Here is a 16,180-nt window from a genome sequence, read left to right on the forward strand (position 1 = left end):
CCTTGAATTAATGAGATGAACAGTGCCCCAAAGGCAGCATAAAGGCAAGCAAAGGGCCACATTCAGTCCTTGGAGCCAGTCTGAAGGCCACTGCCCTAGACCTAAGCAAGCATTTAACCTTTGCAGTGCAAAGGCAGCCCACTTCAAAGTTGAATTTCTACTTTCCCCAGGTTTCAGATTTAAATATTTATCATTCATTCAGTTACAAGAACTTCAGTGCAAATGGCAACCTGCAGTATAATGATAATTTCTGGAACAAATTAAACTCAATAAAAAGGATCAGTTGATGTAGAGGCAAAGGATCAAAGGCTCCCAGTCTGATGGCTGCTGCTTCTCAGCTTCCTGACCTCACACACAGTGCTCCATATGCGGTGTTTGAGGCAGCAGCTGTCAAACCTCAGATGATCTCTCACCCATTACACTCCAGCCAAAGTGTAAGGTTCAGACAAAGCAAGTAAAACTAAAAAGGAGCAAAATATAAATTTCATAAGTCAGACTGCTAATTTCTAATTATACTGAATACATACATTGCAGCATAAACCCAGTCAAAGTTCCAGTATGGTGGCCTGAATTTATCGGAGGAGTTCCGGGGGGTATTTAAGCAGCCCACTCATCTGTGGTCTTTGTCAGGTCCGGTGTGCAATTCGTTACGGCACTAGGCCGACTCTTCCCAACTCACTAGGTGTTCAGGAGTTACGCGTCTGATACATAGACAAGACAATAAAAAATAAAATAAAAACACACAAACTGGACTTTCATGTCGCCCCCACTACAGGTTCCAGTCGACTGAGCTTTTGACCTCAAAAACCAGGACTTCCCAACTAGGGCACAAGTCAGCCGGACCGGCAGTGAAGACCTCACATCTGCCCCTCTGTCACTGTCTCGGGATTCAGAGCGGCAGCATGCAGTCCCTTAGGGGATGGACCATCCCCAAGTCAACAAGCGCAGGGGCGTTCCCTTCTCTGCTACAGCCAGGAAAGCTAAGCTCTTTAGGCTCCTCTTCCCACCACCAGTGACAGACGGGTCCAGCACCCAGCAGGAGTCTCTTCAGTCCATATCTTCGGCCATTTCTCAGCGTCACACCATGGTGTCATCATTATCCACCACAGTCACTGACGTCCAAACCAGAGTGACCGTCTTGGAAGGACGCCTGGCCACGGTCATCCCTGACTCAGTCGCAGTCCCAGTTCCCAACACCCTCTCTGGCAGGTATGACAGGGAAGAGTTCTACTATCTTCAAAGGCCACCTGGTACCAGCCAGCATCAGAAAAGGCATTTTGGAGGGCAAGGACGTCAACATTGCTTCCCTCCTTAGTTGTGTTCACGATCTGGCAGAGAATAAATCATATGCCTGGGGGGACGCATCAGTGGTCTCTAAGGCCAAAGACTCCAGGCTCAACCGCAAAATAGTACAGAGTTTGCGTTGACCTTTGCGATGGTGAAGGATGTCCTGTGCTCAGCCAGCCCCACCAGGAGGGAAGAGCTGGACTTGTATCTCCACACGGTGGTGGACCTGGGCTATAAATGGGGGGGAGGGGTTCTCATTCTATGATTATCACTATTCATTCTTGGCCAAAGCAGCAGCCAGGTTCACGCAGTTCCAAGAGGGCACGGATTGGAGCCTCATTGACAGAGTGGTTCTGTCTCCACTTCACCAGCCTACGCTCACCACTCTGCGCTGCCAGCCTTCCACCCCCACCGCTAACTGGTGTGCCACGATAGAAGTTAGACGCCCTCTTCACCTGCCCTCCAACTCCGGGACAAGTTTGGACCCCCCATTCTGTCAGCAGGGGGAGCATCCATCTGCAATAACTTTAATTTAGAATCGTGCAGCTACAGCCAATGCCGGCTGCTCCATATCTGTACCATATGTCATAAGGCACATCCTAAAACCCTATGCCAGATCAAGCAGCAGAAAACGTCCTGACTAAGCCAAGTGGATGTCCTATGGCTGGGGTTTTACCTCAGGTAGTAAAGTCGCAAGCATTTACCAAACTTGCTCAGTAAATAACACTAAACCAATGAGGAGCTTTCTCCCCTACCTGAATGTTTTTCCCCCCCATTTTTTTGGTTTACCGATCAGCAGACCAGGGAACACTTAAGTCAATTTCATGTTGTAAGACTTGTGGCGTGTTTATGTGGTTCACATCCATCCTGGTTGGAGGGCTTTGAATAATCTATATCGATAATGCATTTACACAATCTTTTGGATGGACTTGTGTCTTTTTTCAACCTGGCTAACTATGTAACCATTACGTTCTTTCTGAGCACTTGCATGCTGTGACCAGAACTTACATCATGGTACACTAAAGATTCGGAAATGCCTGTGAAAGCTGAACTTTTGTATTTTTTGGGGGGGGGGGGGGGGGGTATGATGCAGCATCATACATATGATTTACCTGTAATGGTGTGTATCCCATGTCCTACAAGTTGCTGCTTCATGTAAATATCTTTCACCAATGCTGTAGGAAACTGCCTTGCATGGTGTTCTGATACTTAAGGGATTGACAGCAGTGAGTGAAAGTATGACGAACTTGCAAAGCTCACTCACCCCTTTATCCTACCCAGCCATATTTGTGAACTGGCAGAAGCAATTTTGTAATTTATCAGCTCCTTCGTCATTTACAGAACACACTGCATTATGCAACAATAGTCGTGCAAGTTCTGTAAATGGCTGGGAGGCAGAAAGGTGCATGTGGGCGAGCAATGACTGACATTTGCAGTCACTGCTGCTACCCCTGCAGCACCAGAAGATCGCGTGGGGCATCAAGCGCAGCCTCAAAGAAAGATTGTTTGCATAAAGCAGCAGCTTGCAGGACATGGGATATCCATCATTACAGGTAAATATTGTGTTTGGTACTGTATTACAAACAAATATTTTCTAAAATGTCAGATTTAAACATGGAACGGGCATATTTCTTCATTTTGCCCAAGCAATATAAAAGAGAAGTTCAGGATTTAAAAAACAAAACAAACATATGTACTCACCTAGGTGGATGCAGCATCTGTCCCCCCGCAGGCTCTGTAGTAAGAACTGAGTGATGAAGCACCACTGATCACTTCGTTCTCCCCTCCGCTCTGAGCAGGGAGCAGTGACTGTCAGTCAGCTGCTCTCTCCTCCAACGCTCACTGGAACACTGGACTACGGAGGTGGTGGCAGGGGGTTGCTCAGGCTCTCAGGGGATCACCGAGAGGCTGACCCAGGTGCCGTTCCAGGCATCTGGGTGGATCCCAAACCTAAGGTTGGGATCTTTCTCGAGCCTGGACCGGCTGATCCATAGGAGAAGTATGCACTTCTGTGATCCACAGGTAAAGTATGGCCAAAAAACCTTTGGCTATACTTCTCCTTTAAAGCCCATCTCCAGGGAAAAAAAAAAAAAAAAGAAGGTTTTCCTATGCAGTGGGTTCTGGTTTTTGTCTAGAGGAGAGGACAGAGGAGATTTACTTACCTAATCCTCTGATCCTCTCAGCTCCCCCGCGCTCCAGCAGTCTTGAGTTGTGGACTGTTCCCGACGTCATCAAGCTCAGGCTCCAGTGCTGGACCACGGGGAAGCACCTTTTTCCAATGGAACAAAGGATTGGGTGAGTAAATCGGATTTCGCCTCGTCGCTAGACAAAACAAGCAGTTGACATGCGCATTGCGGACACAGCCCCATGGGAAAACTTTTTTTGCCCGGTTGGGTTTCTAGGACAATCTGCTTGATGAAATGGAAGTAGTAGTGCGATTATTGTAGGCAACACATCCACTTTTTTTCTCCATCACTTAACAGAAATCCATTGCGATTAGGCCTTATTTATAACTAGACCCTTTTAATAAGACCTAGTTATTAGGCCTTTTTAGAACATTCACACGTTCAAATGCAAGTGCTGGCATTGGGGTAAAACGGACTCACCTGGGCCAATTTATCACTGCATTCATGCTTGTTGGGTTCAGGCTGACTAGATTGTGCTGGAGGGCAGTGGAGACCTTCTGTTCTGCCTTTTACTGAATGTTCAGGTGTGCGCCCTTCTGTAATCAGTAGAGCCAGGTATACCAGGAAGTCCTCCGCCTCATACTCAAAGAATTCATCCAAGGAATCTAGTAAAAAATAAATAAAAAGCAGTTGGCATACACGTCAGTCAGGAGAGCATTTCTAAATCACAAGAACCTCACTGCTAAAGTCACCAAGCTGAACTCTCCAATTGAAAAAATCACCATGACTCACAAAAACCTTTCTACTGCCAGAAAGTCTGCAATATGTTCCTGGCATCAGTGATGTGTTACAACGGTTGGAACATCTGGTTTTATTTTATCTACACAAACAAGAAATAAAGGCCAGAATGTTACTCTTTAATACAGGTTTAGTATTGTAATAAAGTAAACTAGAGAACCAATAACAACCAGCACAGGGATCACATTCCTTATTTCATGGGCATGAGAATGGGCCAGAAACGTGGGTATGATGAAGGGTGAATCGGGGTCACTCCCGCACACTGATCTAGGAGACATGTGGGAGAGAGCTCTGCCTGGAGCAGAGAAGGAGGAACTACTGAGTCTGCAATAGATGCCAGGCAGACAGACACCACATTATTATTATTGTATAGGTAACAACAAAGCATGTCAAGTTACTTTATTATTATTATTATTAAGGAAACAAGTTCACAAATGTAATTAATGAAGGTCACCATTAGAAGCCTGTTTACTAGACTTTCTGCAAGCAAAAGCTGAAGAACGGCCTGGGAGGGTGTAATATGTAGCAATTCAACCCCAGGTATAGTAAAATAGGATTAAAGCTTATCTATGGTTAAAATTTAATTGAATTTCAATTTCTAGCCTACTCCTATTATTCCAAACAATCTTGAAAAAGTCCTTTGTGAAGAAGTTCCTTGAATTCATAGTCACTATGCCCTGTGAGTAGGCACTGCCGTGCCACACATTTCACAGAACCTGCCTCCTGAACTACAGAGCTGCTGGGAGGAGAAGGTCCAGGAGGCGGAGTCAGTACAGGAATCACTGCTTGCAGGCAGCAAGGTATCATGGGACATGTAGTCCTTAGAAATTGAAAGTAAAAGCAGAGGCAGTCACAAAACATGCTGGGAATCTATGAATTTGTGGAAAGATGACCGGCAGACAGGCAACTCTCACAACATGAAAGGAGATTTTACAAGTAAGCTCATATAGGATTGTCAAAAATAACTATTGTTTGTATTTTTATGACACTACTGATATTATAAAATGACAGTGTATTTTGTGACTTTAGATCTCCTTTAACCACTTGCTGAATGCTGCGCACCGATATACATTGGCACAATGGCAGCGGTGGACGCACCTGTACATCCCCTTTAATTGGGGGAGCAAGCGGGCGCGCGCACCACGTGCAGTGTGAATGTGTCTGCGGGACCCTCTGACTCGATGTCCACCTCTGTCCCACGATCGTGTCAGGGAGCTGCAGAATGGGAGATGCCTATGTAAACAAGGCATTTCCCCATTCTGTCTAGTGACATGACAGGGATCTACTGCTCACGGTCATCGGGAGTAGTGATCGCTGTCATGTCAGTGGTAGCCCACCCCCCCCCCCACAGTTGGAATCACTCCCTAGGACACACTTAACCTCTTGATCAGCCCCTAGTGTTTAACTCCTTCCCTGCCAGTGTCATTTACACAGTAATCCGTGCATTTTTATAGCACTGATCGCTGTATAAATGACAATGGTCCCAAAATAGTGTCAGAAGTGTCCACCATAATGTCGCAGTCACGATAAAAATTTCAGATCGCCGCCATTAGTAATAAAATTTATTATATATATATATATGCCGTGTACACACGACCGGACTTTCCGGCAGACTAGGTCTTCCCAACTGACTTTTGGTGGAGTTCCGACGGATTTGGCCACACACGAACGGAAGTCCGTTCGGAAGTCTTTTAGTTTTGAACGTGATGACATAAGACGGACTAAAAAAGGAAGTTCAATAGCCAGTAGCCAATAGCTTCCCTTGCCTCGTATTTGGTCTGTCGGACCAGCATACAGACGAATGGTTTTCCCGATAAGAATTGAGTCCGTCGGACAGATTTGAAACATGTTCTATTTCTAGGTCCATCGGATTTTTTGTGTGAAAAACGATCGGATTAGCCCGCACACGATCGGATTTTCCAACGGACTGATTCCATCGGACCTAGTCTGCTGGAAAGTCCGGTCGTGTGTACGCAGTATTACAGCCAGGAGCTACTAGAATTGTACAAGATTTTATGAAGTGCTATATGGTACAGGAGCAGCCCCCAAGGCCCCATCTCTATGTATGAAGCAAAGTGATGTCTAATAAAGTGGAATTTGTGATATCCAGACCTACGTGGATCAGACACATTAAACTGATTATATATAAACAGATTATGTTTGTCAGTATGGTTAAAAGATGACCAGACTGGCTAACGTTACACAATATCATAGCTTCAAACTGTCCCTAATATGGAACAAAATCTCTTTCCCTCTTTCCTCCCTAGCTAGCCTTTATTTTTGTCAGAAGTATAGACCTTTATAAAAAAAAAAAGTGCTATTTAAATCTAAAACTCTAAACAGATCTAAAAAAAAAATAAAAATAAAAATAAATGCAGTTCTATAAGAATTAGAGAAGTATGGCCAAAGCTACCCTACTTTTCCTGTGGATCACAGAAGTGCGCTTATTTCTTGCACTTCCGTGACCCAGATTCAGCCGACAGTGGACTTTAGCCTACTCAGCCGGTCCAGACTGGAGAGATTCTGCTCCTACCCCATCCACTGCCCACGCTCCAGTCACTGTCTATCTGTTCACTGAAGACTGAGTGCTCAGCAGTGTTTGATCGCTCAGTTCACAGTCTTAGAGGCGGTGGGGGACAGATATAGCATTAGATGAATGCTACATCCACCTAGGCAAGATGATTGTTTTTTTGAACACACACACACACACACACACACACACACACACCTCTTTTAATGCATGAAATTAATAATTTTTTAAAAGAAAAAACAGATGCACTGAACACGCCCATCAGCAAGTCCGTGCATCACTGTAGAAGCTACAACGATGATATGACCTGCTTTACTGAGCCCAGGGAAAGGAGTTTTTTTTTTTTTTTTTTTTAAACAAGCTCATAGTGATTAATAACTTACATTTCCATATTGTAAAATGTTTTTATTTTTTTCACATGAGTAAAGATTTCAAACACTTTAAACTTTAAAGTGGTTGTAAACCCTTTCATATACCCAGTGAAGTGACTACCCTCAAGTGATGCACAGAAATGAAACAAATCCTCCTACATAGGCTTCACCTGTTTATCTACAGCCTCCTGTCCTCTGCATTTAAAGAATTTATAAAATTTGTCTGCGCTTTCAGGAAAAATAAATAAATAAATAAATAAATAAAAAGGGTGGAGAGCTGAAATGACACTCTGCAGAGCTCAGTGAGGAGAGCTCTGAGAGCTGATTGGAGGGAAAGGACACCCGCCCCCCAACTCACAGGAACCAAGTGATTAGAGGCTATCAATCCACCAAATTTTTCAGGAGTGATTTATGCTAATGGCAGAGGAATGCCGCAAATGACACTTGACAAGTAAACACTATAGAGGGAAATCCGTTGTTCATATTTCATATCAGAGGTTTAGAACCACCTAGCAGATGTCCACATGAGCTAGGTATAATTTCACTCCACCCACCTCACCACAATGTTAAAATAATTTTTGTTTACTTTATTCTTTAAATTTGTCCGCCTCCAGGCTGCCATTCTCCAAGCTAGAATAAGGTCTCCTGTGCTCCGAAGCCTCCTAGGACAGCGGTCGCCAACCAGTGGACCACGAGAAAATGTTGGTGGCCCCCAGGGGATGTATACCACCCAGTGTTTCCAGTGTTCTCAATCCGCTCTGGCAGTCAATACTGTCAGTGTGCATGGATACCCGATGCCTCTGCTGTAGCTCTTGTGAACTCAGAGGGAGGCTAGGAGTAGTGCAGAGAGCGGGAGGTGAAGGAGGGGAAATTCCAATGGCAGTGCTGACCACAGACTGTGGGAGGGAGCACAGAGTTCCCAGCACATGGTTGGATAAGGAGGTGAAATCCAACGATGAGTCTGCGTAGCAGTGTGATGCAGAGTGCAGGGGGAGGGGGGGGGGGGGGCATAGCCATAGAATTGTGTGTATTAAGCAGCAGTGTGATGCAGTGTGGGGGGGTCAGAGAGCCGGAGCATTGTGTGTATAAGGCAGCAGTGTGATCCAGGGGAGGGGGGGCAGAGAGCCGAAGCATTGTGTGTATAAGGCAGCAGTGTGATCCAGGGGAGGGGGGGCAGAGAGCCGAAGCATTGTGTGTATAAGGCAGCAGTATGATCCAGGGGAGGGGGGGGGGGGGGCAGAGAGCCGAAGCATTGTGTGTATAAGGCAGCAGTATGATCCAGGGGAGAGGGGCAGACAGCTGGAGCATTGTGTATAAGGCAGCAGTGTGATCCAGGGGAGGGGGGCAGAGAGCCGGAGCATTGTGTGTATAAGGCCTGTAAAATTTAGGTTAGTGGTCCACGGGATTTGAAACAAAGTTTAGTGGTCCGTGAGGTCTGAAAGGTTAGTGACCACTGTCCTAGGATACACATTACATATCCAAGGATGCTTCAGTTTTCAAACAGCTGAAAGAGAAGCCGACATACCCGGTAGCGCATCATCAGGGGGCCAAACTGCTTGGACCAGGGTTAGGCTGGCCATACACCGTTCATATCTCGGTCGGTTCAGCAGGAACTGCCCCAAATTCAAACCATTAATAGGCAGGCTGAATGTACAACCAGCCTGCTGGATTCTCTTGCGATTATTGCTAGCAACTGCTATAGCCGCTAGTGATAATCACGGTGGTCTTCTCCCAGCGTGGATGGCTCCCTCCCCTGTCCAGGAGAAGACAATTACTTAGCAGGAGGGATTCCCCCGTCAACACTGTGTTGACGGGGGAATCATGCAAAATCCTTTCCTGAAACCACAACCACCAAAATTTGCACAGTGTATGGCTAGTCTTAGCCCTTGTACACACGGTCGGAGATTGCGACAGAATGTGTCCTATCGGACATTCCGACTGTGTGTGGTCTCCGTCGGACTGTTATCCGACGGACCAACTTTTCCAACTTGCCGGTAAAATTTTCCGACAAAATGCTCCTATCGGACATACTCCGATCATGTGTAGCCTACTCCGACGGACAAAGTGCCACGCATGCTCAGATCAAATTCCTAGACCAAAGCTATTGGCTACTAGCCTGAATGTAGTCCCGTCGTAACGAAATAACGTCATCACGTTATGTACAATCGGATTTTCCGACAACTTTGTCCGACCGTGTGTATGCAACAGTTTCAGACAAAATCCGTCAGACAAAATCCAACGGATTTGGTTGTCAGAATGTCCAACCGTGTGTACAAGAGCTTAGGCATTTGGCTCCAGATGTCAGCAAGGAAAATGGAAACCTGGGATCCAGTGCAACAGCAGCGCGGTGGATGATGGCAGAACAAAGCTGGATTCACTAGCCAGGCAAGCGTTTGAATTATGCAGAAGACCAGGGAAAAATAAAGTGAAGGTAAATTAAAAAAAAAATATGGAGGGTGGTGGCTTTAAATATCTGTTTTTGAGGCATAGAACGCAATAAACAAGGTTATAAATAATGCATGAACTGGAAAATATAATCTGTAGAATTGAATTTGCAGCCACAGCCTGCATTTGTTACATAAACAACCTTGATAATCTGGCAAAAAAAAGGTTTCTTCAAAATGAGTAAAATATTTGTGTGCTGGAAAGGTTGGTGTAAAAATGGCTCCTTCCTTTAAGAGACAGAAGAATTCACAACACTACAGAGGTGTCTTTGTTACTGTACCAGCTCCAGTCTAAACTAGTACAAAGAATTAACAGACAGCCCTCCGCAGATGAAGCAGCTGGCATGCTTACTCCCAGATTACACAGAGGTACTTATTCCTACAGCTGGAGAACATACCATGCGGCTTTTGTTCTGCCACTTAACAGTTCCTTGGCCAAATTGCTTGTAAATCTCACAAAATTAGTGAAACAAATGTAAAGCAAATTTATGGATAAAGTCTGACAAACGTTCACGGATCAATTAAAAAAAGTTATGGTAAAGAGGGAACGTTTATTAAAAACAGTCCAATATAGAAGATGGTGGTCATCAGCACATACACACACGGCTGGGTTTTGTCGGAATAAACTCCGAAGTTTTTCCAATGGTGTTCCAACAGAGTTCCGCTGAAACCATTGTGCGTACACGCGATCACACCAAAGTCCGATCATTAAGAACCAACGACGTACAACACGTACGACGGGACTAGAAAAAGGAAGTTCAATAGCCAGTAGCCAATGGCCTCCGTCTCGTACTTGCTTCAGAGCATGCGTCGTTTTTGGTCCGTCAGAACAGCATACAGACAATTTTCCCGATAAATATTTCCGAAGGAACCAATTCCTAACACATGTTCCATTGCTAGGTCCCTCAGAATTTTCGTAAAAAAAAAAAAAAAAAGTCAGATGAGGCATACACACGATCAGAATAACCGATGAAAAGATTCCGTCTGACTTTTTCTGCCGGTGTGTACACGGCATCAGGCTCTGTTCACACCTTGGCATTTTGTTTTCAGGCAGAGAGTGGCGAGATTTTGTACAGGTCAAAAAGGTCACCAATGTTCAAAGCAGAAAACACACAGGTAAGCTGCCAAAAGAGAAGCTCCTGTACTTTGAGCTTCGGGCTTTTTGCTTCAGATGACAAAACGTTTAGATGTGAACAGGGGCCATTGAAATGAATGGGATTTGTCTTGTTGGGCGAAAAATGCCCAAAAACGCCAAGGTGTGCACAGAGCCTCAGGCTTGGTTCACACTGCAACAACTTCCAGTGCGACTTTGACCAATCATAACACAGTGGGACTCATATTATTGAACTTAAAAAACCATTTGAAGTTGAAGCCAAAGTACCAAAGAGAAGACAAAGAAAATGACTTCCTTGAGACTTTTGTGATATATGGCACTCATGTCGTAAGGAAGACACAGAAAAGTAATGCAGGAACAATTTTTTTTCCCTCGCTGTGACTTGCAATGTGGAAACAAAGTGGTAGGCTGACATGCAGCTGTCAGGAAAATGGAAAATTGAATGTTGGAGCTTATTCGGATTGGAAAATTGCGATAAGCATTTATGTCAGCCTACCACCGAGAATGGCTGACGTCATCATGCTGACAAGGATCGTACTCGCAGCTTATCGAGTTAGTGGTCGGAGACGACTGGTACATACAAATGCTTTTATCCCTAGTGCGGGTTGGACACTTGTAAAATGTGAGCAAATCATTTTATTATTATTTTAATGTAGTCTTTTAAAAAAGACAAACGGTATTACACTATTGGAGTCTCCTTTTAGACCCCTTTCACATTGGAGGTGCTTTTCTGGCGCTACAGCGCTAAAAATAGAGCCTGCATAGCGCCTGAAAAAAGCCTCAACTGCAAACCAAGTGTTAAAGTCCGAGTAGTTTCACACTGAGGCGCTCCGCTGGCAGGGCATCACAAAAAGTCCTGCAAGCAGCTTCTTTGCAGCACTGAAGGAGCGGTGAATACATTGATCCTATAGCGTCCCTGCCCATTGAAATCAATGGGCAGCCCCGTCGTACTGCCGGCAAACCGCCACTTTGCGGGCAGTTTTAACCCTTTTTTCAGCCACTAGCGGGGGTTAAAATTGCACCGCTAGTGGCCGAATAGTGTCGCTAAAAATAGAGCCGTTTTACCGCCGACACCCGGGTGCTTTCAGTGTGAAAGGGCTCTTATTCTATATCCAGTGTTACTAAACCCAGTAATATGAAAATAATTCATCCACCACCCCCCCACACCTTCTAAATCTTTTTAAATTAAAATATGGCCACTATATACCTTTTTGGATGATCTGTATATCAGTTGCACGATAAACTGCACAGTTGCTCCAGAGCTGAGTGTTCAGGAAGGAGGAGTTTTTTTTTTTTTACTATAGCCTGTATACATGCCCACACGTGTGATGTCACCATCATGTGACCTGGCTTTGAGAACAAGTAAAAAACATTCTCTCCAGCATAAAAGACACAATTGAGCATGTGCAGGTCGCCTACTTTGCCTGTGTTAGCTGGCTTTGCCCAGATAGACAGTGCAGGAGGGAGGATCTGTGCATATAGGATAAAACGGTCTTTTTACACAAAGCAGAGGATTAACCCCTTAAGTTCCACAATGAATATAACACGCATGCTATGCTGCTTATACAGTCAGATTTTACGGTTGTGGGTTTACTAACACTTTAAAATGTGTAGTTGCTGGCTTATAAATTTTACCAGCCATTAACTCTGGTGAGTTTGTGTAGTGTGACTGATATCGGATTACACTGAGTGGCAAATTCACATTTTCATTTGATATCAAAGTCATCTGAGATTCAGTTTTGGGATTGATGAACTTTATATATTTTTGGATCACTTTATTTATGGACTGGTTTTTCAATTGTTCCAATACGTTTTTCTAAACATTGTTTTTATTATATTTATCTATAACTATATACATTTTTGTCTTATGAGCACCTTGCTTGTTTGCATCTTGTATTATAGGAGGTACTTTTTGCCCTGTATTTATATTTAGGGTTTGCATTTACGGCAGTCATCAATAATATTCACAATATTAGACATCGGTTTGGGGGGTGTATTTAGGGATTTGAGACCAGCGCTGCTTTTCTCTTTTTTTTCTACCACTGATAGCGATTCACAAGAAGCGTCTGAACCTTCCGGGCAACCTCCTCCTCATCCGTGGAGAAGACATCCAATAAAAGATGAGACCTTGATAACGTCAAGCAAATTAAGCTGTGACACAGTTTTATGTCAACTTTACAAGGGCTGGAAGCCTGCTTAGGGTGATATTAATCCCATTGCAGACATGTAAAATGCCTGGTCATTTTATAAAAGCATCACTACCACTGAATGTCTATCATTGAGCCTTGCAGCCCTGCAATACCAGAAACCACTGAACATTCTGGTGGGCTATAAGGCCCACAGTTACCTATAGCTGGTTGCAATATAATAAAGCGTGGCACTGTGGCTTAGTTGGAAAGAATACATACATATATACTGTATGTAGGTTTGAATGTAGCTTAGGGGTCCCCGCTTGGGCTACTGTAGGTTGATTCTGCGAAAAAGGTGCGAGCTGAGGGTGAGTCTGTCCCAACTCAAAACACGCCATGTTATTAAAGTAACTATGACTCTCTTAAGGAGGGAACGTGAGCTGGGTTTAGACCGTCGTGAGACAGGTTAGTTTTACCCTACTGATGATGTGTTGTCACAATAGTAATCCTGCTCAGTACGAGAGGAACCGCAGGTTCAGACATTTGGTGTATGTGCTTGGCTGAGGAGCCAATGGGGCGAAGCTACCATCTGTGGGATTATGACTGAACGCCGTTAAGTCAGAATCCCCCCTAAAGGTGATGATACTGCAGTGCCACAGAGCCCAGGTTGGCCTGGGATAGCCGGCCCCCACCACCCCTTCGCCGGGGCGGGGGCCGCTGCATAGTGCCACTCGCCTCGGGACCGAAGCATGGACGGAAGCGGGCCGCCTCTCTCCCGGAGTTCGTTGGGAACCCGGTGCTAAATCATTCGTAGACGACCTGATTCTGGGTCAGGGTCTCGTGCGTAGCAGAGCAGCTACCTCGCTGCGATCTATTGAAATTCTTCCCTTGAGCCAAGCTTTTGTAAAGAAAAAAAAAAAGAAGGGATGTTGCGGGCCCCGCACACTTATCCCAGCTGTGTAATTAACAGGTAAAAGCAGCCTCGGCTTGCTTCATCTAAGCCACATCCCCCCAGCGCATTTCACCCAGCCATGTTTAAGCCCCAGGTGGGGCGAAACACGTTGGGTACATAGCTTGGATGGAGCAAGCAGAGGCTGCTTTTACCTGCCAACTACATGGTCAGGATAGGTGTGCGGCGGCTGTACCATCCTTTTACTATCATAGTATATGTTGGCTTGTTATAAATCTGTGGTTTGGGAGATGGCGTGAAGGGGAATGCAAGCATCACACACCCTGGCATGTGTTGGATGTGAAGATCGTTTGGGAGTCTACAAATGGGCACTTGGACAGGTAAGAGCATTTTTTTTTTGTGTGCGTTTATCCAGAGTCTCTGTAATGACTGACACTGCAAAACTGAGCAGCTTGTGTTTTTATATGGGAAAGGTTCAATAAAATGACTTCACTCTGATTAACTGCATTACACATGATTCTGGATGATTCATATAAAGATGTGAACAGGACAATCCTTTACAGCTCACTCACATCATGCTTACTGCACACAATCACAAACCACTCATGGATGGACGGGAAAATCCTGTAGGCGCTTGTTTTACCCATCTGTTACCCTAAGGGCTGTATATACACACACAAGCATTGCCTATGGGTTAACAGTTTCACTGCCTTCAAGCTGAATACAGCCAGTGAGCTCCCTAATAACGAGCTCTTCATAGGCAGACAGAACAGGTTCAGCCCCAGAACTGATGACTCTTTGTACAGACTACACAAGGCCTCTTGATTTGACAGATAAAGGTGAGAAGGCAGTGGAAGGTCAGCACATGCTTTAAAAAGTCTCTATATTTAGATGATAAAGACAAGCACACAGACTGCAGCTCAGAGGGCTGAGAGACCGGGTTACAACCTCAGCCAGTTCGTAGATTTGACAGATAACTTCACATTCACATATACAGTAAATGTCACTAAATGTAGATGCCTTCATATGAAGCCATTACATTCTGGACATCTAGTTTTTCTTCCTCCATCTACCCTTTCACCACTTGACCTCCAGGTGGTTTTACCCCCTTCATGGCCAGAGCATTTTCTGCTACCCATTTTAACTTGCAATTGCGTGGTCATGCAACACTGTACCCAAATGAAATTTTTATCATTTTGTTCACACAAATAGACCTTTCTTTAGGTGGCATTTAATCATCAGATGGTTTTCATTTGGCTATATAGAAGTAAAAAAAAAAGAGTTTTTCTTTTCGGTTATAAAATTTAGCAAATAATCTTTTTTCATAAATTTAGACCAAAGTGTTTTCTACTACATTTCTTTGGAAAAAAATAACCCAAATCAGCATTTATCATTTAGTCTGTGTGAAAAAGTTAGAGTCTACAAACTATGAATAATAATAAAGTATATATATATATATATATATATATATATATATATATATATATATATATATATATATATATAAAAAATATCTTTCATGCACGGCTCATTGTTTACTACTGGGATTGGCCACAGCTATCACATCCCAGTGTTTCTCAATCATGGATCCTTATGCCGCGTACACACGGTCGGAGAATCCGTCGGAATGCGTCTTATCGGACCGTGTCGTCAGATAATCTGACTGTGTGTGGTATGCATCGGACTGATTCCGCCCGAATCTCCGTCGGACCCAATTTTCCAACATGTTGGAAATATTTCCCGACCAACTGGGCCGGTCGGACCTAATCCGATCATGTGTAGCGAATTTTGATCGGACCAAGTGCCACGCATGCTCAGATCAAATTCCTACATCAAAGCTATTGGCTACTAGCCTGAATGTAGTCCCATCGTAACGAAATTACGTCACCGCGTTCTTGGCAACCGCTAAATCAGACAACTTGGCCCGACCGTGTGTATGCAACAGTTTCGGACATAATCCGTCGGACTAAATCCGACGGATTTGGTTGGCAAAATCTTCGACCGCGTGTACGTGGGCTTAGGATGGCCAAACACGGACTTCTTTCATTCAGCCTGTGGGCTAAACATCAAGGATCGACCAATCTCCTACTGTGGCTACTGTATTTTAATAGTCGGCCCCTTCGGCATTGTCCATTAACCACAATTTTTATGGTCTGCCTTTTTCTGCACTTGTTACTCATTTCAAGATAACTAAAAATTAATGATACACCCGGTGTGTAAATATGCTAGTTAGACCACATACTTCTTTAGATTTAAAACATTCAACTTATTGATAATGCTAATGTAGCATAAGCTGTAGGTATAATCCTTTTTAGCAGAGGTTACCGGAGACCTGATAATTATTTGAAGGGTTCCTCGGGGTAAAAAGGTAGGGCAGATTTAATCCTTTTATGATGGTGGTCACAGATACCTGGACCCCCACATTAACCCTGCATAAGTGGGTTAACTTGACAATAATTCTAAAAAGGTCT

At 44.3% G+C, this 16,180-nt stretch overlaps 1 protein-coding gene across 1 annotated transcript in view; it reads right to left on the reverse strand.

Moving 5' to 3' along the window:
• Window positions 1-16,180, reverse strand: part of ATOSA (atos homolog A) — a 116,501-nt gene that overhangs the window by 42,615 nt on the left and 57,706 nt on the right. The window contains exon 2 of the mRNA XM_077468348.1: window positions 3,894-4,078. Coding sequence (XP_077324474.1) covers window positions 3,894-4,078 — 185 coding nt within the window. The remainder of the gene's footprint in view (window positions 1-3,893; window positions 4,079-16,180) is intronic.

Source organism: Lithobates pipiens, unplaced genomic scaffold (genome assembly GCF_037356315.1).
Source record: "Lithobates pipiens isolate NorthernLeopardFrog02 unplaced genomic scaffold, aLitPip1_a1.2 Scaffold_8, whole genome shotgun sequence".
NCBI classification, from domain to species: Eukaryota; Metazoa; Chordata; class Amphibia; order Anura; family Ranidae; genus Lithobates; species Lithobates pipiens.